Here is an 18,874-nt window from a genome sequence, read left to right as displayed (position 1 = left end):
AGACAATTTTATAAATGTTCTGTAATGGGTTTGAATGTTTTCCCTTGCTGGGCCTGTATTTTTTAACAACACCCTTAGGGAGGTATGTGCAGCGGTAATTATCAGTCCAGCCGTACACAAAGCACACAATGGTATAGCCTTCCGTAACTGTTGACATTAAACAGCTTTTCTATACATAGAAATGTCACAATCCCCGTGAAGGAAACCTCTCTACTTATTACTGAAATGAGTAACACGGCCTAGCACACACAAGCATACAGCAAATACAAGCTCGCTAATATTTGGGCTTGAGATAGCCTCGTAATGAGTTGCTGAAGCATACGCCGAAATGAATTCATCACCCCCCCAGTGTATCGCGGACCTCTGACTGTTTCACTTGCACTCTGCCTAATGGCCCGTCTTCCTCTGGACAACATATGCTACAAGCCTCTCTGTAATTTCATGCACTTACTTGCGGGGTTGGCTTTTGTGTTTTTGTTTTTAATCAAAAGAGGGAAGTGTTTTCTTCTTTAAACGTAGCTTTTGTCGAGTGTTAGGACTGGCAGTGTCAGCTCTGGAAATTCGAGATTAATCAAGCAATTAAGAATTGATACCCAGTGACTTATCAGGAGAGTTGCTGCATTCATTTTAGCTCCGCGTGAACCCAAAATAGCTAACCTGGTTTTTATGGACAGCAAGATTATTTTAAATCTTCTGGGGAGGAGGAGAAGAGTTACAGCTCCTTTATTAAACCGATTTCTTCAAAACCCACACCTGCGTTCTGCGCATTACTCAGCAGAGCTGGCGAGCACAGAGAGCCATTCCCCAGAGCTGCTGTACTCCAGACTCACACCCTGCCTTGACCTGAATGAGCCTGAAAGCGCACAGAAATCCCAAGGGAGCCGAAGCCGAGCTGAACTTTTACTTTCTCTTCCCCACGTGCTAGCGCAGCGCAGCCCCGTGTGAATAAACAACCCAACCAGGCAGGAATTGCATCACATCGAGCCTGCGGTTTCCTTTGGAGTGTTGAAAAGAATGGCAAGCATTCCCATTCATCACCTAAGGACCGGGGCTGCTTCTCCTCACGCCTCCTGCTCCGGGAGCTCGGCGGTGGGGCGGTGAGGACAGCCCTGCCGTCCCTTCGCCCAAGCGCAGAGCAGCTCTGCGAGCAGCTGCAGCCATTTCTCTCCCTTCCCTAAGCCCTCTCGACAAGCTCGGGAGCTTCTTCAGCAGTCAACAAGACTTTACGGGGTGGACGTGCAGTAATTCATCACATTGCCTCCATAAACATTTATTTGGGGAATTACAGTGTAAGTAATTGGGCTTTCCGTGGTGATTTGGCTGTTACGAGCTCCCCTTACTGCCAAAATGGTGGGTGGCTCCCCAAAGAGAGCAGCACCTCGTCCTGCCGTGTGGCGACCTCCGCCAGGCAGGGGGGGCCTGATCAATACCTGCGTGAGAAACCACAAGTGAAAAGCAAAGTGCTGCAGAAACTCGTGGTAGAGGCTCAGAAGGAAACTTTTTATTTTTAATCTTTCCCCTATTTTGTAAAATCAAAGGGAGCTCAGCAGCTCCTGTTTACCCAGCTACTGGCTCCCACCTGGACGACCTGATGTAGGAAGCTGAACCTTGCTCCCAGCTTTACCTCTGACCCTCTGCAATTTCGGAGAAGTCATTTAACCTCCTGAGTCTCCATTTCTTCGTGCATGAAGCTGAAATACCCTAGCAAGGACTCTTGAAATCATTGGTTTTAATGGCACAGGTCAGTGTAAAGCGCTGCTGGCAGCAGTACAGGGCTAATTCCCTCACAGCTGCAGTGCAGGTATTTGGGGTACAATTATTACCCCTGGAAGCGCCTAAAATTGTAGGCAGACTGGTCTTCCAGATGGGACAGAACAGAGGCCCAGACTGGTTACCAAGAGTCATGGCATTTTGGAGGAGCCCATATGTTGGCTTTCCCCGTTCACCCCATTCCCACTGGGGTCAGTACGTTCTGGCTGCTTACAGCAGGGCAGCCCATCTGCCTGGCCCTACCAAATCTTCGCGTGGCCGAGCTACAAAACATGAGCCATGTACTTCGGAAGGGAAAGGGGAGCTCCAGGAGAGGTTCGTGGGCTGGTGGGGACAAAGCCTCCCTGCGGGCATGGGGCAGAGCAGGTGTGGGGTTACCCGTAGCAGCCATGCAGCCTGACCAAGCTCAGGAGCCTGCAGCATTTTCCTGACAAAGCAAAGAGAACCAGCATAAGTTGTGATGGATTTATTTTCATTATTTTATTTTTATTTTTTTCTTTTTCCCATGGGCACGCCTTACATTTTCCCAAACCCAGGATCAGACGTCCCTCCCAAAATGGTGAAAAAAGTGGTGGCAACGCAAAGCGGCCCCAACACCTGGCCAACGTTGTGTTTGGACATGTAGGTACCCGGTGAAGTCGTTCCTCCAGACTTCATGGATGCAGAGGAGGGGAAGGTCCTGTCCCCATGTCCCCACGGGTGCTGGTGGCACCTGGGCCATGGTGCAGAGCTGCGGGGTCTGGAGGCAGGAGGCAGTCGTGGCGGGGGCTGTCCTGCGTGGCTGGAGGTGCCCGCCCTTGGGGGCTGTGGTCTGGGGGCTGCCAGGGGGACGTGGGCAGGCAGGGGACAGCGGAGGGAGCAGAGAGGACCTAGGGCACCATCTGGTGGCTTCACTCACCGCCTTCCCTAAATCCCCGACGCGCAGGGTCACGGTGTTGCGTGGCCAAGGGCTGAAGGCGCACCAGGTCCTCCCAGGAGACCGCCCAGCAGGACCGAGGGACCCCTGCCCTTGGCCCAGACTCGCACACCCCTTGGGCACTGCTGGGTGGGACTGCAGCCCAAACTAGAGCAGTAATAACCTTTTATTTTTTTGGGTGCTGTTCAGTGAAGTGCCTCCTTTTGTAAGGCTCAGCCCTAGCTAGGTCTTTAGACGCTATTGCCATAGAGATGATTAATGGCAGTGATACCCACGAGAAGGGAAAAGAAGACAATTAGGAGACAGAAGCAAGGAAGGAGAACACAGAGGACTACAGCGTGGTCATGCATTTCATTGTAGCTACCCACCACAATGAGCTCTTTCTTGTCTACAGATAAAAGGCAAAATATAGGCGATGTACTTCATGCTGCAGAGCAGAACCCATGCAAGTTCGTCCTCTACAGAAGAGGATGAAACCACTGACACGCTCACACGCGCTCGGTTTTTTGCCTCCTCAAAGGCAAAAAGGCAAAGGCTGGAAAGTGGTGTGAAGGGATTGTTTTAGGGACGGGATGAGATCAGTGCCACCAACGCCAGCTAAGGCAACAGGGCGAGACACGGCATCCACCCCTCAGGACTGCGGGCTCGCTCCCGGTGGGGAGGGCAAGGACCTGGCACAGCACCTCCTGTAGCGCAAGGCAGACGGTGCATTCCCACCTCGCACCCCCGTTTATTTTGATAACGTGTCTCCGCTTGCCTGAAATCCTGTCAATACAAGGGAGAATTTCTCCTAGCGTTCCCGGCGCCGGGGAATCACAGATGACAGCACCGTAACCCGACGGCGCGCTCTGCGCCATGCCGGGGGAAGCGAGCAGAGCTTCAGCCCTCAGGGACGTGGTTTTAAAGAGGAATCCGTTCTCAACGTTCAATTTCAGGCAAAATGTGGGGAATAAACACGACTCAGCCCTCGGCTCTGTCCTGTGTGGAGCTGGGGGAGCTGATCGTTAATTTTTCTTCCTATTATTTATTATATATATATTGCTCCACACTTAAAAACGAGCTCCTTTCCTCTTCCTAGTAACACTCATTTTCCGCATCTCTTCTCAGGGACCATAGAGCCAGGTGAGACAAAAAGAGCATATGCCCGTTTTTTATTTTATTTCTCCTGAACAAATCTCAGCTATAAATAGCTACGCCGATGTTATATAAATTATATTTACTACTTTCTCCTCCTGGTGCCTGAAGGCATTTCCTCATACCTCCTTGGAAAACTCTTATCGCCTTGAAAAACACCCCTTCTCTCACAATCTTCTCCTTTACACCTTTCTCTCTCACAAGCTCAGATGCTGCTGCTGCTGCCCACAGTGCACGATGCCAAAGAAGCGGCTCTAGCTTCTGGCTGCGTAGCTTCCAACCTCCCTCCTCCTCGTGCAGCAGCCTTTTAGCCTTGCAGGGCCAAACCAAAACCCCTTGAAATCAACACAGCAACTCCCCGTGACTTTGACGAGCGCTGGCGCACAGCCCAAATCCCCAGCCTTCCCGGTGCTTCTTGGAAATTTTAACTTTTTCACTTAATTGATCACAACCGCTTGCGATTCGTTCCGTACTTCAGCACTGACTGGTCTAGAACAGCCCCTATATAACAAGGACCATTTTTTCTTCTGTTTCATTTTAAACGGCTTCAGCTACTTAATATATAGAGCTGTTCAGCCAGAAATGTAAGAAATGCTACTTAGAAAGGTAACGGAAAGACGAGACAAAACAATTCACTGCAAAGTGAGATCTCTGCCAGGAAATTTTTAGTACTAACCATTGTTTTTAGTATTTACCAAATTAAAAAAGCAAAACACAAAAACCAAGCAGCGTTACTTTGAAAGTTTTAACTCTTCGTCTGATCCACCACCTTCTTCTGAATATTTTATCGCTATACTGCAACATATTTATAATTCATCTCATCATTCTTCAAATTCGGTAAGGAAAGAAAATATTATACCTGTGCAATCCTTGTAATTTTTTGTCCATGAAGACAAATGTTTTCTCCTCGTTTACATTTCTGGTCACATTAGTAAATACTAAAATAGTTGAGTTCAGAAATATTTATTTATAATTATGACAATCGTTTAACAAATGGAAGACAGGTCTAATAAGGCATGCTGTCTATTCATTGCTCTTTCTGAAATGAATTCCTCAACACTGGGAAGAGAAAAAGCATTTTCCTGTGGTTAAAGTCCAAATTGCATGTTTGAAATCTCTTCTAATAAAAAGAGCAAAGCAATAAGCGGATTATCTCTTTAAACATAGTATAGGAAGGTTGGAGGCCCCGGAGACATTTTCCATAGCCTCTATCTCTGATGCATAGCAACATTATCTTCAACTAGAGAGGGTCCTATGACCCTGGAGCTCAGTTTTAATTTGATCTTCTTCTTTAAAGAGGTTTCTCTGATTCCTCTCAAGTTATGCTACGTATTGTTATTTTGGGTTGGTTTTGTTTGGTTGTTACTTTGTTGTTGTTTTTTTAATCTGAGATAAAACAGCCTCAGCTTTTTGATCCACTGGTTTGATCGTGTTTTATGGATATTTAACGTAACTTCTTCCCTATCAGAACTAGGATATCCATCAGCACAAATGGCAGGCAAGTCCCAGCTGACAGGAGAGAGAGGAGCTTGAATAGAAAATTCATCTCTAAGACCTCCCTCCTCACTCCAGTTGTTACAGATTTCAGAACTGGGGAAACTGGGGAGCTTGGCTTGAACATCTCTGGAACACGGACCCAGATCTATTCAGCCCCAACAAGGCATTCTCCTGGGATTCCCAGCTCCTTGTTCCTTTTCCTTGTTCTGGAACGGGCACTGCTGCTGAGACACAGTGCCAGGCAGGGATATTTTCTCTGGCTTCCTTTTTTTTCCATCTTTATCTCTGTTCCTGCATCCATTCCTCACCGTATACTGCTGATATTGCTGAAGGGAAAGCATTTATTCCAAGGCACTGATTTGAGTCAACTGAGTTCAGTCACAGCAGGCATCTGTGGCTACTTGATGGGATTAGCAGATTATGAGAAAGCATGTTTCACTGTGGGGTTCCCGAGAAAGGGAAAAATGGGCAGGTGGACGTTTGGATCTCAGTTAAACTATGCATGAAGGCCTGATGGCTGCGTCAGGGAAGCTGACACAGGATCAGATGGACTGCTGCAAGTCAGGATTGGAAGATCAAGCAGGGAGGGCTCTGGATCACGCTATCACTTACAGAGGATCAAGATTCAAATATTTCAACCAGGCCAGGTGAGAGAAACGTGCACCGATCCCATCTGTACCATGTCTAAGATACGTACGAGTGCTTGACAAAAACCAGCTTTTCTTTTTGCTTCAAACAGCTTTGCTGCAAAATATCTTCACCGCATCAGTGCAGACTGAGCCCCAGTGGGAGTTAACAGCTGTATTCTGTTGTTAATGAAGGGCAGTTTGGAGGGAGCCCGGGGTTCACAAGTCCCCCGTGGCTGTGCCCTGAAGTCACTGTGGGTCTTCGCAGAGAACTGAGGATGCAGAAAGTAGTTCTGTCGTGCAGGAAGATGTCTGGCCCACACAGTCAGTTTTTCCCCGTTAGATATTCTCATACAGCGTATCACAGGATTCTTCTAGAGTTTCTTGCTTCTCAGATGTCTGCAGAATGATGAAAAGGAGGAAAAAGAAATGGAGGAAAATTATTCAAAAGAAGATGAATTAATTCTTAATCAGCAGACACTGACGTTTGCTCTGTTGGAAATGGCTATAAGTGATCCACCGCAATGGAAGCCACTACACTGAGCAATGTTGCTCCGACAGAGACGAACGTGACTAATCCAGCCCAAGGGATAAAGATGCCTCCTTTGCTTGTCACTCTTCCCCCAGAAAGCTGTCAGACAGGGAGGGGAGGGAAAATTGGGCTCGGTAAAAAAAAAATAAATCACTCTGGATTCTGTGAAGGAGGAATTCCCTGACCTCCTCAATCCTGTTTCTTCAGCAGTCGAGCCTATTCCTCACAGCCGCTCCCGGTGCAGACAAGGCGCTGACAGACTGATATTTGAAGCGCCGCGTGGCACAGGCCCGCTGTAAGCAAGGTTACGCAGCAAGCAGCTGAAGTGCCAGAGGGTGAACGGAGCCCTACCTACGCTAGCTTTTTCTCTGCTGCCACCACCAAAGGGAAGCGTTTTCCGAGAGCTGAGCAGGGCACCTCCAGGCACGCACAGGCTCTGGAGGATTAACCCCTTGCCACCCGTGCTGGCTGGCAGTGCACCGACAGCTCGCAAACGCTCCCATTTCGGGTGCTCCCTGCAGTGGTTGCTGTTTCAGAAGCCCCTTTCTGCTCCCCCTGAGGTGGGATGCAGCAGTGGGGACCTGCTTCCTCACACCTCCCTGCCTTCTGAGCAGCACAAGGACTGGGCTCACACTCAGTGCCCGTGAGAGCCCACCCCAGCACCTCTCTTTGCTTTCTTCTCCTCTGTTTCTCCCACAGAGACCACAAGAGCCAGACCCGCTTGCACACAAGCTGCTTCTTTGCCCTTGTTTTGTTGCTTTGTTCCTGCTCTGTTCCTCAGGGCTGCTGACCCCTAAAGCAGCAGCTGAGTGCTGTGGGCCACACACAGGTGATTCAGCACAGCCCAGACAACACCACGACAGGAAAAACAAACACAGACACTGCATCTCCTCATCCAGACTGAATCATTTAGAAGGGGGCAGCTGATAAAGGCGTACAGAAGAATAAATAGGACAGGGAAGGGGGCTCAGGACTTACTCTTCTTCCTACCCAACTAATTCAAAATGCAGCAAGAACACAAAAGCAGGGATGCTGTCTTTTCCAGTGCATCTTACACACCGGAGCATAAGGCTGCCTATATATCACAAACCATCCTTCCCCTCAGCAGTCAGCTGCAGCAATCAGGTACCTGCCCCTGCCTCTGCTACCGCTGCTGTGGAGCCGCAGCACTAAGTGCAGGATGCCAGGGGCTCCAGGAGCAGAACACTCTGCAGTTAGCTCTGATGTAGAAAAAGGCACTTGATTTTATTCCACCTTCTCCTAAAGCTGAGAGCTGTGAAAGTGCTTCAGACACTGAAAAATGCTGTCCTTCCCAAAAGGAAGCTGAAGCTGGCTCCATGCTGCACCCTGTGTAGTTAACCAGGGGAACTTTCCCCAGCGGGACATCCCTGGGAGAAGAAGGGGACATTTTTCAGGAACGTTTTCCAATGTTAGAAGAGTGAAGGTATTTTTTAAGTAGATAAGAGGTCTGGAAGGCAAATGAACAACGAAGATCTGAGGGCAGGAAGGAAACGTTCATTGGGGTGCCTGATGCAAGCGTTGTCCCTCTGGAACAGCTGATGCTTGCCAAGGGCAGGGTGCAGGGCTGTGTGGGACTCTGGTCCATGCCATATGCCCCCCCCCAGTTGATCTGTGCCTGCATATTCCCAGTTGTGGCTACTTTCATTACAGGCGGTTTGGTTCCTCGTCTCTAACTCATAACTCCCAGCCCAGCAAGAAGATCCAAGCCCAAAATAAAGCCACGCTGCCTTTTCCTGCCTCTCTTCAGGCCAACTTAGCTTCTGTTACCAGGAAATGGCTCTCAGGTGCTTAATGCCAATGAGAGCAGAGGTGTGCCCAGGGTCTGCCCCCAGCGCATGGATTCCTCTACCCTGGGGGACGTCTTAGCTGCTGAAACAACCTGGAAGGGACAATAGTGGAGGACAGCATCTGGCCGACTCTCCAGGAACATCCGACCCATTGAGAGGGAGCACCAAACATCTCGGTACCTTCCAGGGAACAGCACAGAGCAAAGCATCTGCCTGCCAGAACCGGTAACGCGGCAGCAGCAGGGGCTGTGCCGGAAGAGGGAAGACACAGCACACGTGCAGCACAGCTGGCGAGGGGATGCCACGTCCCCTTCTCCCCTTCCAGTGGGGCTGGAAGTGGGGAAATAGCAGGCAGACTTAATGCCAGCTGGGGCTGTGGTGACTCTGGGGTTTCTCTTCCCATGTGCCCAGTGTGTATGGGAACTCTCCAAGATTTTTTGCCCCAGCCCTTACCTTCCCCGGAGGCTTCCTTCTGGGTTCTGGGTTCTTTGTGTTGCTCTCGAGGACAGAATAGACCTCGACTTGCTGCGAATTCAGGCACTGCAAAGGGAAGAGGGGAGAGAGGAGGGTTAGAAAAAATGCTTAGGTATAAGCACATCTGATGGCCCACCGGGTTGTTCCCCAACTCGTGCCTGACGTTTCTGAGGAACCCCTGATGTCTCCAAAACTCCAAAGGTCCTGCCCTGAACTTGTGCAAAAAGAAAACCCATTTTCCCCTGAAATCTTTATGGTGCAGCTTTATCACGGTCATATTTCAGGCTGACGCAGACAGCTTTTGATCTTACCTACCCCGTGCAAGGCACTGAGAGAACAATGGCAATGCCCCTGCCTCCGTCCGCTCCAGACTGACACAGCAATGCAAAGCAAAGGCCCCTCTGCCTCCCGAATGGTACTGGGCACCACGGGGAGCACGGGGCACAGGCAGCACCCTGCATCGCCCAGGACTGCTTAGGTGCCTGACGCCCCAAAAGCTCTTGCTTTTGGTCGTTCTGGGCACACAAGGGTGAGAGGGGAGGCTAGGCTGGGCTTCTGGGTCACAAGGGCTGTTGAAAACAGGAAACCTTACCTCAGGCACCATTTCTATTTATTGTCTGGTTGCCGTTTTGGTTTGGTTTGGTTTTGGTTTGTTTTTGTTTTGATTTTTTTTCATTTTATTTCCAAGCCAGAACTCTCCTTCCTCCATAGAGTGAGCAAAGCATAATAATAATAAAAAAAATCAATACACTGGCAGGCCCACAGACATATCCACGGTCCCGCACGGCTACGCAGAGAAACACACACACATCCTACATGTGTCTGCACCCGTTGGTCCCGCAGGTAATCGTGTCACAAGAGATGCATGTCAGTTTGAGTGATGTTCCAGATCTGCCTGAAGGATCAAACATAACAATCAGGAGGACTTTTCCATGTGTGTTTCAGGGATGACAGCAGGTTGCCAAGGTGGCTGTTTCTCTGGCAACGGGAGGATGGGAGGAGCTCCCGCCGCAAGAGGGGCAGATGGTGGGAGCGCAGAGACTGCAGAGGGAGCGAGGCGCCTGCAGCACAGCGAGGGGACCAGCGAAGTGCGGGGGGTTGAGCTTGGGGCTGGTGGTTGTCTGACCCCAGCCCCCGGTCATTTCATCAGGAGCTCAAAATGTTCAGCATCTTTTCGGGTGGTGGCCGGTGAGAGCGTGGTTTGAAGAGGACGAGGTGATAAAGGAGCAGAAAGGGACAGGCAGCCTTCCACTGCTCCAGTCCCAAACCCACTTGCAAGCCAGAAGCATCCTTTTGGTGCTTATCCCCCAGAAGAGGCTCGCTCCCTCTGCAAGCCCTCTCCTCGTGAGGGCTGTTAACAACGCCCGTCCTTTGCTGGCCAGTTGGAAAGCCGCTGTCTCCCACTGCCATTTGCAAATCAACTCCTTCCACTTGGCCACTGACCACCTGCTGCTGGCAGCGTGGCGGCACGCGGGCCTCTCCTCCCTGCTGCCAGATGCCTTCCCGAAAAGCTCCTGTGCTCTGGAACCCGCCTGCGCTGCAGGAGCTCTGTTTGCTGCTGAAAAAAAAAAAAAAAAAAAAAAAAAAAAAAAAGCCTGTTTGAAGTGTAAAACGGATGAAGCGAGGCCCTCGGATTGTTATTTCCAAGCTGCTCATTAACAAGGCAGCCGAGCGGGAAGATGGAGGAAAATACAGATTTTGGTCCGGCCAGCGCAATGAGCTGCTCCAGGGTTGCGAGAGGGCAAAGGGGCCTAATAATGCATGGCAGCGCAGCTCTCCCCTCTCCCACACACACCCTGCAGGGTTTTTTTACTGCCCTGAGCTGTTTTTCACAGCTGACACCCAACCCCGAGGACCCCACGGCGACCCGTGGTGCCTGGAAGAGGTGGTGGGGAGGGCATTTGCTCCTGGTGATGTGCAGCAGAAGGGCTTTGTAGGAGCTGTGCTAGGAGCCTTTCTGTGCCAGGGGAGAGCCCTGCTGCCAGGGAAGACAGCACAGAGCATTTAATGAGCTGCACCAGCCCGTTCGAAGCCCTTGTTTTGATGCCCAGTCCTGCCTCCTGCTGCTCCTGGATCCAGGCCTGCAGGAACACTGCAGCTCCCTGACTTTTTTTCTGGACTCTGATCTGCTTTCCCCCACGGATAGCACATCTGGCAGGTGCTGGCCTCCCGTCCCTTTACCTAATCCTCTTTATCTCACCGCTCAAAGTCTCTTCTCACCCATCCATCCCATTCCCTTGCCTTATCTTACCCCTGTGCCAACCACAGATTTCCGCCTTCCCCACAACCACAAAACCAGCACCAAGTTTAACATCCAGTTTAACACCAAGGGGACCTCACAAAGCCTGGTCTCCACCCCGGGGGCTCCCCCTCTCTCCCCCATTTCCCTCTACGTCCCACCTTGCAGCTCCCACCTCCTCTCCCCATGCCATCTCTGCTGCCCCACGCCCCAGCGAGTCCCAGCAGCCGCTCCACGGGGCAGGCTCGACCCTATAACACGCACCAGACGATTCGAGGCTGCTTGCAGCTCTGCCAAAGGGGGCTGCGCCGCCTGCCCTGCACGCCGGGCTGGCCAGGAGCCCTGAGCAGCTGGCGGGCAGCTAACAGGCTGCGGGGCAAGGCTGCATGGGCCAGGTCTGGAGGGCTCCTGCACGCACAGGAGCTCAGCCAGCTACCAGGACTGCCTGCGCCTAAGGCTGGCTCTGCTGGCTTGCTGTATGAGCGCTAGCGGGGCCTCCTGAACAGCACAACATGATGAAACATGTAATTAAGATGGAGCTAAGGATGCATGACGAGGCCGACTGAGCGAGAAATAGATTTGATTTTTTCTTTTTTTTTTTCTTTTTTTTTTGTCTCCTTGCAGAAATCATCCACTTCAGCAGGAAACTTCCCATTCGGATTTTTAAAAGCCTGAATTAAAAAGAAATTACTTGATACAAATGAAAAGGTTTATAACCTGCAACATCCTTTACCCAAAGCACTGCTTTCTACCCAGAATAAACATATCACATGCAATACACAGGGCTTTCTTCTAAACCTCTATTCCAAAAACTGAAGAGCCACAAAATAGTGCCCCCCACCTGCGAGGTGAGAGTGAGAAGGGGGCAGGACTGCCTTTGTTTCCATATCTGCCCCCTATCAGATTTCCCTGCCTCCTTGGCAGGGCTTTGCTCCTCTCTGTAGTACATTCTCCAGAGCTCCACTTTGTTTAGCTTAAATGATTCATGCAGCAGAGCTTACAGGTTTTCCTTGGAGAGGCTTTTCCAGTCCTTACAGACCTCACAGTCAGAAAGGTTTCCTAATATTCAGGCAACATCCTCCTCTGCTCACTTTCATTTCATTCCTCCTCGTTTGTCCCACAGACCACGTGAAAAAAAAAAAAATCATTCCCTTCTTAGCTGAGTGGTCCTCCCATGGGAGTAAGAGGAAAAAGAAGGAATACATTTTAAATGGAGCTGGATGGGCTGCAAATGTGATTAGGGATCACGGTTACTTGAGGTAGCCAAGGTCCGGGCTTGACATTTGAGGAGAGCCGCTCCAATCCTATCACCTCTGACACCGCTGCTACGGGGTGCAGGGAGCAGGAGTGCTTGGTGTTCTCCAGCCTGGGGAATGGCAAAAGGAGTCGAGTGGCTGGATGCTAGGCGATGAAAAGGGATTCTAAGTGATGAAAAGGGATTCTAAGTGATGAAAAGGGATTCTAAGTGCTGCCCACCACTGCTGGAGCGGGGCTGCTGGGCATGGCGCAAGGCGTTGCCACTGGGATCGGGATGGAGACGTGCAACAAGCACAGTCCCCAGAGGAGCAGAGCACAGAAGCAGGATCACCAGCACCAGGCCGACTGCTTGCTTCACATCACAATACTGGTATTTTATCAGCTTGCCTGTGCCACGGCAGGTATGGAGGGTGATTCTGGTACTCACGTCATAAACAGGAGAAGGTGGTGGCGGGCTGGCTGAAGGGGGCCGAGTTTCTATCTTCTGCCTCAGTATATTTAGCTGGTTCCTCTTAGGACACAATGCCTGCTCAGGACAAGACACCAAATCACACATTTGGAGAGAAGACCAGCTCCCCCAAAACGAAACGAACGCAGAGTCATGTCAAAGCCAGCTGCTCACACACCCCGAGTGTTTCCAAAGCAAAGAATGCTGACTCTACACACAACACAGGCCCTCCACTTTCCTCACCACAGGGTAAAAGGCAGAGATATTGAACAGCACACAACAGTACTGTAGGACAGGGAGAAAAGCAGGGCCACATTCAAAGTGCGAGGGGGATTTTACAGAGGCACAATGCAGTGACTTTTGCCAGGATTTGGCTGGGAGGATGCTAATAGACAGAATCTAGAGAAAAGCACCAGGCAGACATTAATGATGACACACAGTCAGTGAAACACTAACATGCAAGTCCAGCACAGAGCTGAAGGAAGAAGGCCTCTTCCTCTGAAATGTTTCTTGCATCAGATGACTTCTCCTTGAACATGCTCCATTCATGCTCAGATAAGGGTTAGCCTGCTCAGCAAGCAAGAGAAGGAGGCAGAAAAGGCAGCAGGCTTTGCTAAGTATCTCTGTTCTAATTCGGAAAGAAGTGGGCTGATTATATTCACATCACATGAAAACGATGAACTGCTTTCCAGTCCATTAGTAACTAAGGAGGATGCTAAATAGCTTCTCTTAAAGATAAACATTTTTAAACCAGCAGGTCTGAGCAAGCTGTGGTGAGAAATATGGGCTGTGTTCTGCGGGAGGGCAACTCTAATGACTGCCTGATCTCCCCCGGCCCCCAGGAGAGCCCGTAGGTCTGAGACTTGCTGGCCCACCTCAGAACCTAGGGATGCCAAGCAGCAAGTCGTGGCTCCTTCCCCCTCCATCTGCCAAGGTAAGTCTCACGAGATTTGCAGGCCTGCCAGCTGCTGCCTCCCTGTTTCCCATCTCACAAGCTCTGACCGTGTGTGCTGAAGCCTGATGCTCCTTGGGGCCAGAGGTCTGCAGCAGCAGCACAGCCTCCACACGCAAAGCTCGCTGTTGTGGTGGCAGAGGGCAGCTGGTACAAGGAAATACGGCGGGATACACTGCCTATAAAGCATCAATCCCCAAACTCCGTTCTGAAAGACATCAGGACTACTTAAGCCAGCCTTGAGAAGGCGGGAGGAGTGTAGAGGAGAGTGTTTTGAATGCCTGGAGGAGGCACTATGAGGCACAGCACATTTTGCTTGGTCTACAGAGATTCCAGTATCACAACTTCAAAGTTTTTTCCCCTGCCTCATTCAGACCTTTTGCCCCTGCTTTTGGCTCTTCTTCTCCTGCTCTGTATACCCTTTCTTCTCCACTTCTGGTTTCCCCTTTGCCCTCAGCTTTTCCTTACCCAACCAGTCCCAGCCTGTGCCTCTAGTCTTCTCACCCAAGTCCCTGTCAATCCAGTCTTAACACCCTCCTCATGCTCTAGGACTTCCTCGCTCTGGCTCCCAGTCCATTTCCCTCCCAAGGCTCCTCTCTTCCATCCTCACAGGATTGCTGAAGGTGGAAGGTGCCTCTGGAGATTGTCTAGACTGATCCACAGCCAACTAGCCACATAGTCAACTAAAACAGGTTGCTCCTCAAATCCTTATCTCACTCTTTTTTTCCAGTCACTTGGGACATCTACACAGGCTTCCTTGGGATCCTTGTCCTTTCCTACCCCCCCAACCCTGTCTCTTAATGTTTTATCTACCGAGCACATGCCCAAAGGTTTGTTTCCCATGCCCTCCACGCTGCAGACCGCTGTCTTCTAGGGTGCCCATGGCTCAGGAAAGCAGTTGCACAGTTTCCTCGCACTCCGGTCATGCCTTTGCAGGAGAGTAGCTCCCATTTTGAAAGAGGATTAGACATGGGGAAAGCCCTGCTCTTCCCCTGCCACCAGGGCTGCAAGAGACTTGCTTTGGTGCCCAGGCCACGCTGCCTGTCAGACTGGCACCGTGTGGAAAGGCAGCCTCGCGTGGGCTCCTTTAGAAAACCGAGCTGATAAACTGGCACGAGCCACAGCTGGCCACACACAAGCTGCAAATTTCCAGAGACCCATCACGAGGCTACCTCTGCTCGAATATTCTCAGGGCCAGCACGCTGCCGGTGTGACTTCTTGCCCTGTGTCAGACCCTTGCTCTAAAGCAGAGCACGCCACAGTCAAAATGGTTACCAGAATGCCTTTAATGGACAAATCAATAGCTCGCTTTGTCTCTTCTGTAACCTTTTTTTCTCGGAATGACTGAACTTAAAAAAAAAGAAAATAAACCTGAGACAGACACCCAGCATGGAAAATTTCAGCATGGGGAGTTCCAATCCAGCCAAGTTAGAAGCAAGAGAAATAAATTCCTAGAATGGGTCACGTCAGGTATTGGTTTTTATTTGCTAATAACTTGCCTTTCTTTTCCACACGAGCAGAGCTGTTGCAGTGATGCTCAGTGCAGCCAGAAGAGCGGTAAAGGTAATGAGGATGTCCCACCCATAGGAGGTCTCGGTGTACCCTGTCTCTGTGGGAAAGAAGGCAAAAGATTCACAGTGTGAGTGGAAGCTACAATTCTGTTGTGTTTTTAACTCTGGCCAAAAACCCTAGGAGAGTTAAACTGCAGAAGCAGTAAAGGTTATGCAGATGCACACATGCTTCAAAACACAGCCTGACTGAACAGAGAGCAGGGTGCAGCTGGAGAACCATGCAAAGGAGACGGGATACAAGCAGCTGCACTTCGTGGTGATTAGAGGGAGATGATAGAAATATGAGAGCCAAAAAGGGTGCTAGGTAGGCAGAGGCCGGCAAAGGTCTTTAGTGATAGGGGTAGGAAGGCAGATGGTGGAAAGCACGCAGGCTACACAAACTAGCAGGGTACTACAGGCACCCCTGAGCAGTGTAGCAAAGCTCTTTCATCACAGCTCTTCCCATTTACCCTAAGAAGTTTTCCATATCCAGCACTCAGCAATGCAAATCCTGCCACTCAGCAGCATGCACGGCCTTATAGCATTCCTCTTATCTTGGCCAGAAGCTCTCCCTTGTTTTCCAGGCTGTGCATCAATAGAACAACCGACCCCTTGTAGCCACACGGAAAAGGGGGAGGCATTACGGTGAGCCCTGTGTAAAGCACATTCAACCCTGATGGCTTTAAGCATTGGACATCGAGTATTATTCCCACCTGACTTCATAGCTTGTTTGGGTAGAGGAAAAGAAAAGCAAAGATCATCTTTCCACAGCAAAGGCCAGCTGCTTTTTAACTGTTTGCCTTCCTTTCTGGATGTTCACTTACCTCTCACAAGGATATACACTCCATTTCCCATTTTCTGGATGTCACTCCACCGGACCTCACAATAGTAGGTGCCAGAAGAGTGGCTTGCAAGTGGCATGGTTTTGTGATTGTAGGATATGGTTATGGTGGTATTCTCTTTTCCAGGGGGGATTTGTACATTTTCTTCCCGACTATAGATGGGTGTCCTCTGACCCGATGAATTAAACCAGTAATAGAGGATTGAAAATTTGGTGTATTTCAGGGTGTAAAGGAAGGTGACTTCACAGGGGATGGACACTTCTTCCTTGAGCAGTGCAACTCGGATTAGAGGTTTCTGCTGTACGTGGACATCTCCCCCTGCAAGGGTGATAATTGTTAGCAGGCACCTAACATCACCATAAGTCAGGAGAAAATTGCTGCCCCAATCACGTGGTGAAAATAAACATATGTCGGGAAGCACGTCTGGAGCGAGCACTGTTGGCCCTTGTCAGAAACTGAGTGATGCAGAGCACATGCCCCGTGTGATCTGCCACAACTCTTAGGTCATTGCTGCGTGATTGGAGATAGCTTGTTGCAATCACAGACTTTCCCTTTTCCCTCGTGAGCGCCTCGGCACAATGCTGGCATACAGAAAGAGCAGAAATGAAGCAGGAAGTGTACTGATTTTGTGCTGGCGTGACACTGTTTACAGAGGATGACTGGAAAGCGGTTTTCTAAGGTAAACGCTTGCTGGGCATCCTCTGTAACTCCTGAGTTACAACCCTCTGCTTGGACGTGATCACAGTGCACCAGTGAAGGTGCTGTGTGCAAGCAGGTGTGTCGGTGGAATTGTGCATCTCTGAGACAAGAATAAGGAAGGAAATTGCATATTGTACGCTGGGCATGAGAAATAAGACACAGCTTAATCACTCCTAACTTCTGCTGCTGTAAACGGGCAGCAAAGCACAAGAGTGGATGCTAGATGCATCTATCTGCAGAGGACTGCAGATCTTAAATCCCTATATGTGACAGTATTTCAGGTAGGGAGATGGGAGAACATGCCCTTCACGTGCTTCCTCCTTACTCGGGTCTGTTGAAAGCAACCTGTCACTGTAATTCTGTAGACAATCATGTCAGGTATTACGAGAGAGGATGAGTAAGCACAGACGGGAATCCACACCATAGTTCACTCCCCGTTTTGCAAAATAAAAGAAAAAAAAAATGAGTAAGCCACAGGCTAGTAAGGAGCCTGGGGTACAGAACCTCCTGGCAGCACAGCCAAGTCTGGGTTTAACATCAGTCATTCTCTGGTAGCCGATACATTCGGTAGCTGATATCACACCACACAGAAACCACCTTAAGAGGAAGCCTGTGCAAAGCAGTGTTGCCTTTAAAAAAGGGAACTGGAAACTTGCATCAAGTCTTGTTACAAAATGAAAGACTCGAGATTCTTTCCGGGATGTGAAAATAGAAGGGGAAAATACAGAGAGGGAAAGTAGAGGATGGGCAGGCTTTTCGTTCACGGGTTTGATGGGACTCTCTGGGGTTCGGCATCTACGAACAGGCTGGTAACCAGGCGTTAATAAGGCGGTCCCAGAGCACAGCCAGGCTTGCTCTCCTGTCACCACGCAGTAACACCGCATCGCAACAGCAGCATCACCTCTGCGTGGTGGGGCTCGGCATCAGAGGAGGCAACGCTTGACTTAATGCTACTGAATGCAGGCCACTAAGGAGAACAGAGGGGTGCAGTAACAGAAGGAGGGCACAATCACTGTCCAGAACAGACTTCAGGGGAGTAACAGCACTTAAGAAAAATCCCCTACAGATGACACAGGCAGGCACAATACCCTAAGAGTAAAGAAGAGATTAGGTTACATCATTAGGAAGAGGTTCTTAGCTGTAAAAGCAAGTGAGATACAATACAGTCCTACGGGACACGGTCTTTGTGAGAGCTCAGCCCTGTGTGCACTAGATACAGCGTTATGGAAAGAAGGCAACAGAAAATCCCGCAGCCAACATGGGAGTGATAACCTGCACAGTCCCTTCTGTGCCTTATTTTCAAAAATAATTCATCAGCCTTATCCTCATCCGTACCCAGCAGAACACACATGAATGTCGTTTCTATACAAGACATTGCAAAGCTTTGCCCTAACAAAACAGAGGAGAGATCCATCTTTTTGCAGCATCCCAGGAGCCATTAGCTTGAGAAGAACATGCCAGGGATAAAGCCCAACCATTTTATTTAGGTTATATAACCCTTCTCCCATGTTCCCCCTTTCTTAAGGATTCTCTCTCTGAGCTTTGAAATGCTTAAAAGACAGAAATAGCAGCAGTGTGCAAATTCCTAGAGGGGAGCTCTGGAAATTAGAAAAAGATAGCAGCTGGAAATGCTCTAATATGAACAAACGTTGAGAGTAAACAAAAGGAAAAAAATATATATTTTTTTTTTACCTTCACAGAGAAGCGACCAAAGAAACAGGAAGATGACTTTTAGATTAGAGGCCATGGTAGGGTCAAAAGGCTGTAAGAAAGCAATCAGATATGAAGATCCAAAAGGCAAAAGAGATTGGATTTTGTCAGGTATTTCCACGCCTGAGGAGCTGTTTGATCCCCTCCCGTTTGTGCAGGGACAGGCAGGACAGACTCGCACTGCTTTTGGCAAGCTCTTTCCGGCAGATGCAGGCTCTTCTGCTTTTCTGTCAGACTCCTCCCTGCACTGTGGGTCATTTCTCTGTACTATTACAATGGTGTTACACCTATCAGCAAGTGTCCAAAGATTAAACCGTAAGCTCTTTAACGCAGACAGCTTTGTCTTCCAATGACTGTAAAATATCCCACCATTTAAAGCAAACTTGGTCACCTTCTGCAGTGACCGAAGCCCCAAGTTGG

General features: G+C 49.7%; 1 protein-coding gene across 1 annotated transcript; it reads right to left on the bottom strand.

Annotated features, from left to right (window-relative positions):
• Positions 1-4,885: 4,885 nt before the first annotated feature.
• On the bottom strand, positions 4,886-18,597 carry NFAM1 (NFAT activating protein with ITAM motif 1). The gene is made up of 6 exons (XM_084288459.1): positions 18,437-18,597; positions 16,028-16,363; positions 15,153-15,262; positions 12,681-12,779; positions 8,737-8,823; positions 4,886-6,342 (listed from the first exon to the last, which is right to left on the bottom strand). Exons 1-6 carry the CDS (start codon positions 18,489-18,491, stop codon positions 6,283-6,285), a joined length of 747 nt encoding a protein of 248 aa, XP_084144585.1. The 5' UTR covers positions 18,492-18,597; the 3' UTR covers positions 4,886-6,282.
• Between the last annotated feature and the right edge of the window lie 277 nt (positions 18,598-18,874).

Source organism: Netta rufina (genome assembly GCF_964035555.1).
Source record: "Netta rufina genome assembly, chromosome: 1".
NCBI lineage: Eukaryota > Metazoa > Chordata > Aves > Anseriformes > Anatidae > Netta > Netta rufina.
Note: the sequence above shows the minus strand (reverse complement) of the source record. Positions and strands in the feature narration are given on the sequence as shown.

Bases quoted from the DNA above. Each gene is read 5' to 3' on its own strand.
- NFAM1 (XM_084288459.1), bottom strand. From the start codon at position 18,491: ATGGCCTCTAATCTAAAAGTCATCTTCCTGTTTCTTTGGTCGCTTCTC. The intron at 15,263-16,027 runs GTAAGTGAACAT...TCTTTCCCACAG, and splicing joins AGTGTATATCCTTGTGAGAG to AGACAGGGTACACCGAGACC. The intron at 12,780-15,152 runs GCAAGTTATTAG...TGTCCTGAGCAG, and splicing joins TGCTCGTGTGGAAAAGAAAG to GCATTGTGTCCTAAGAGGAA.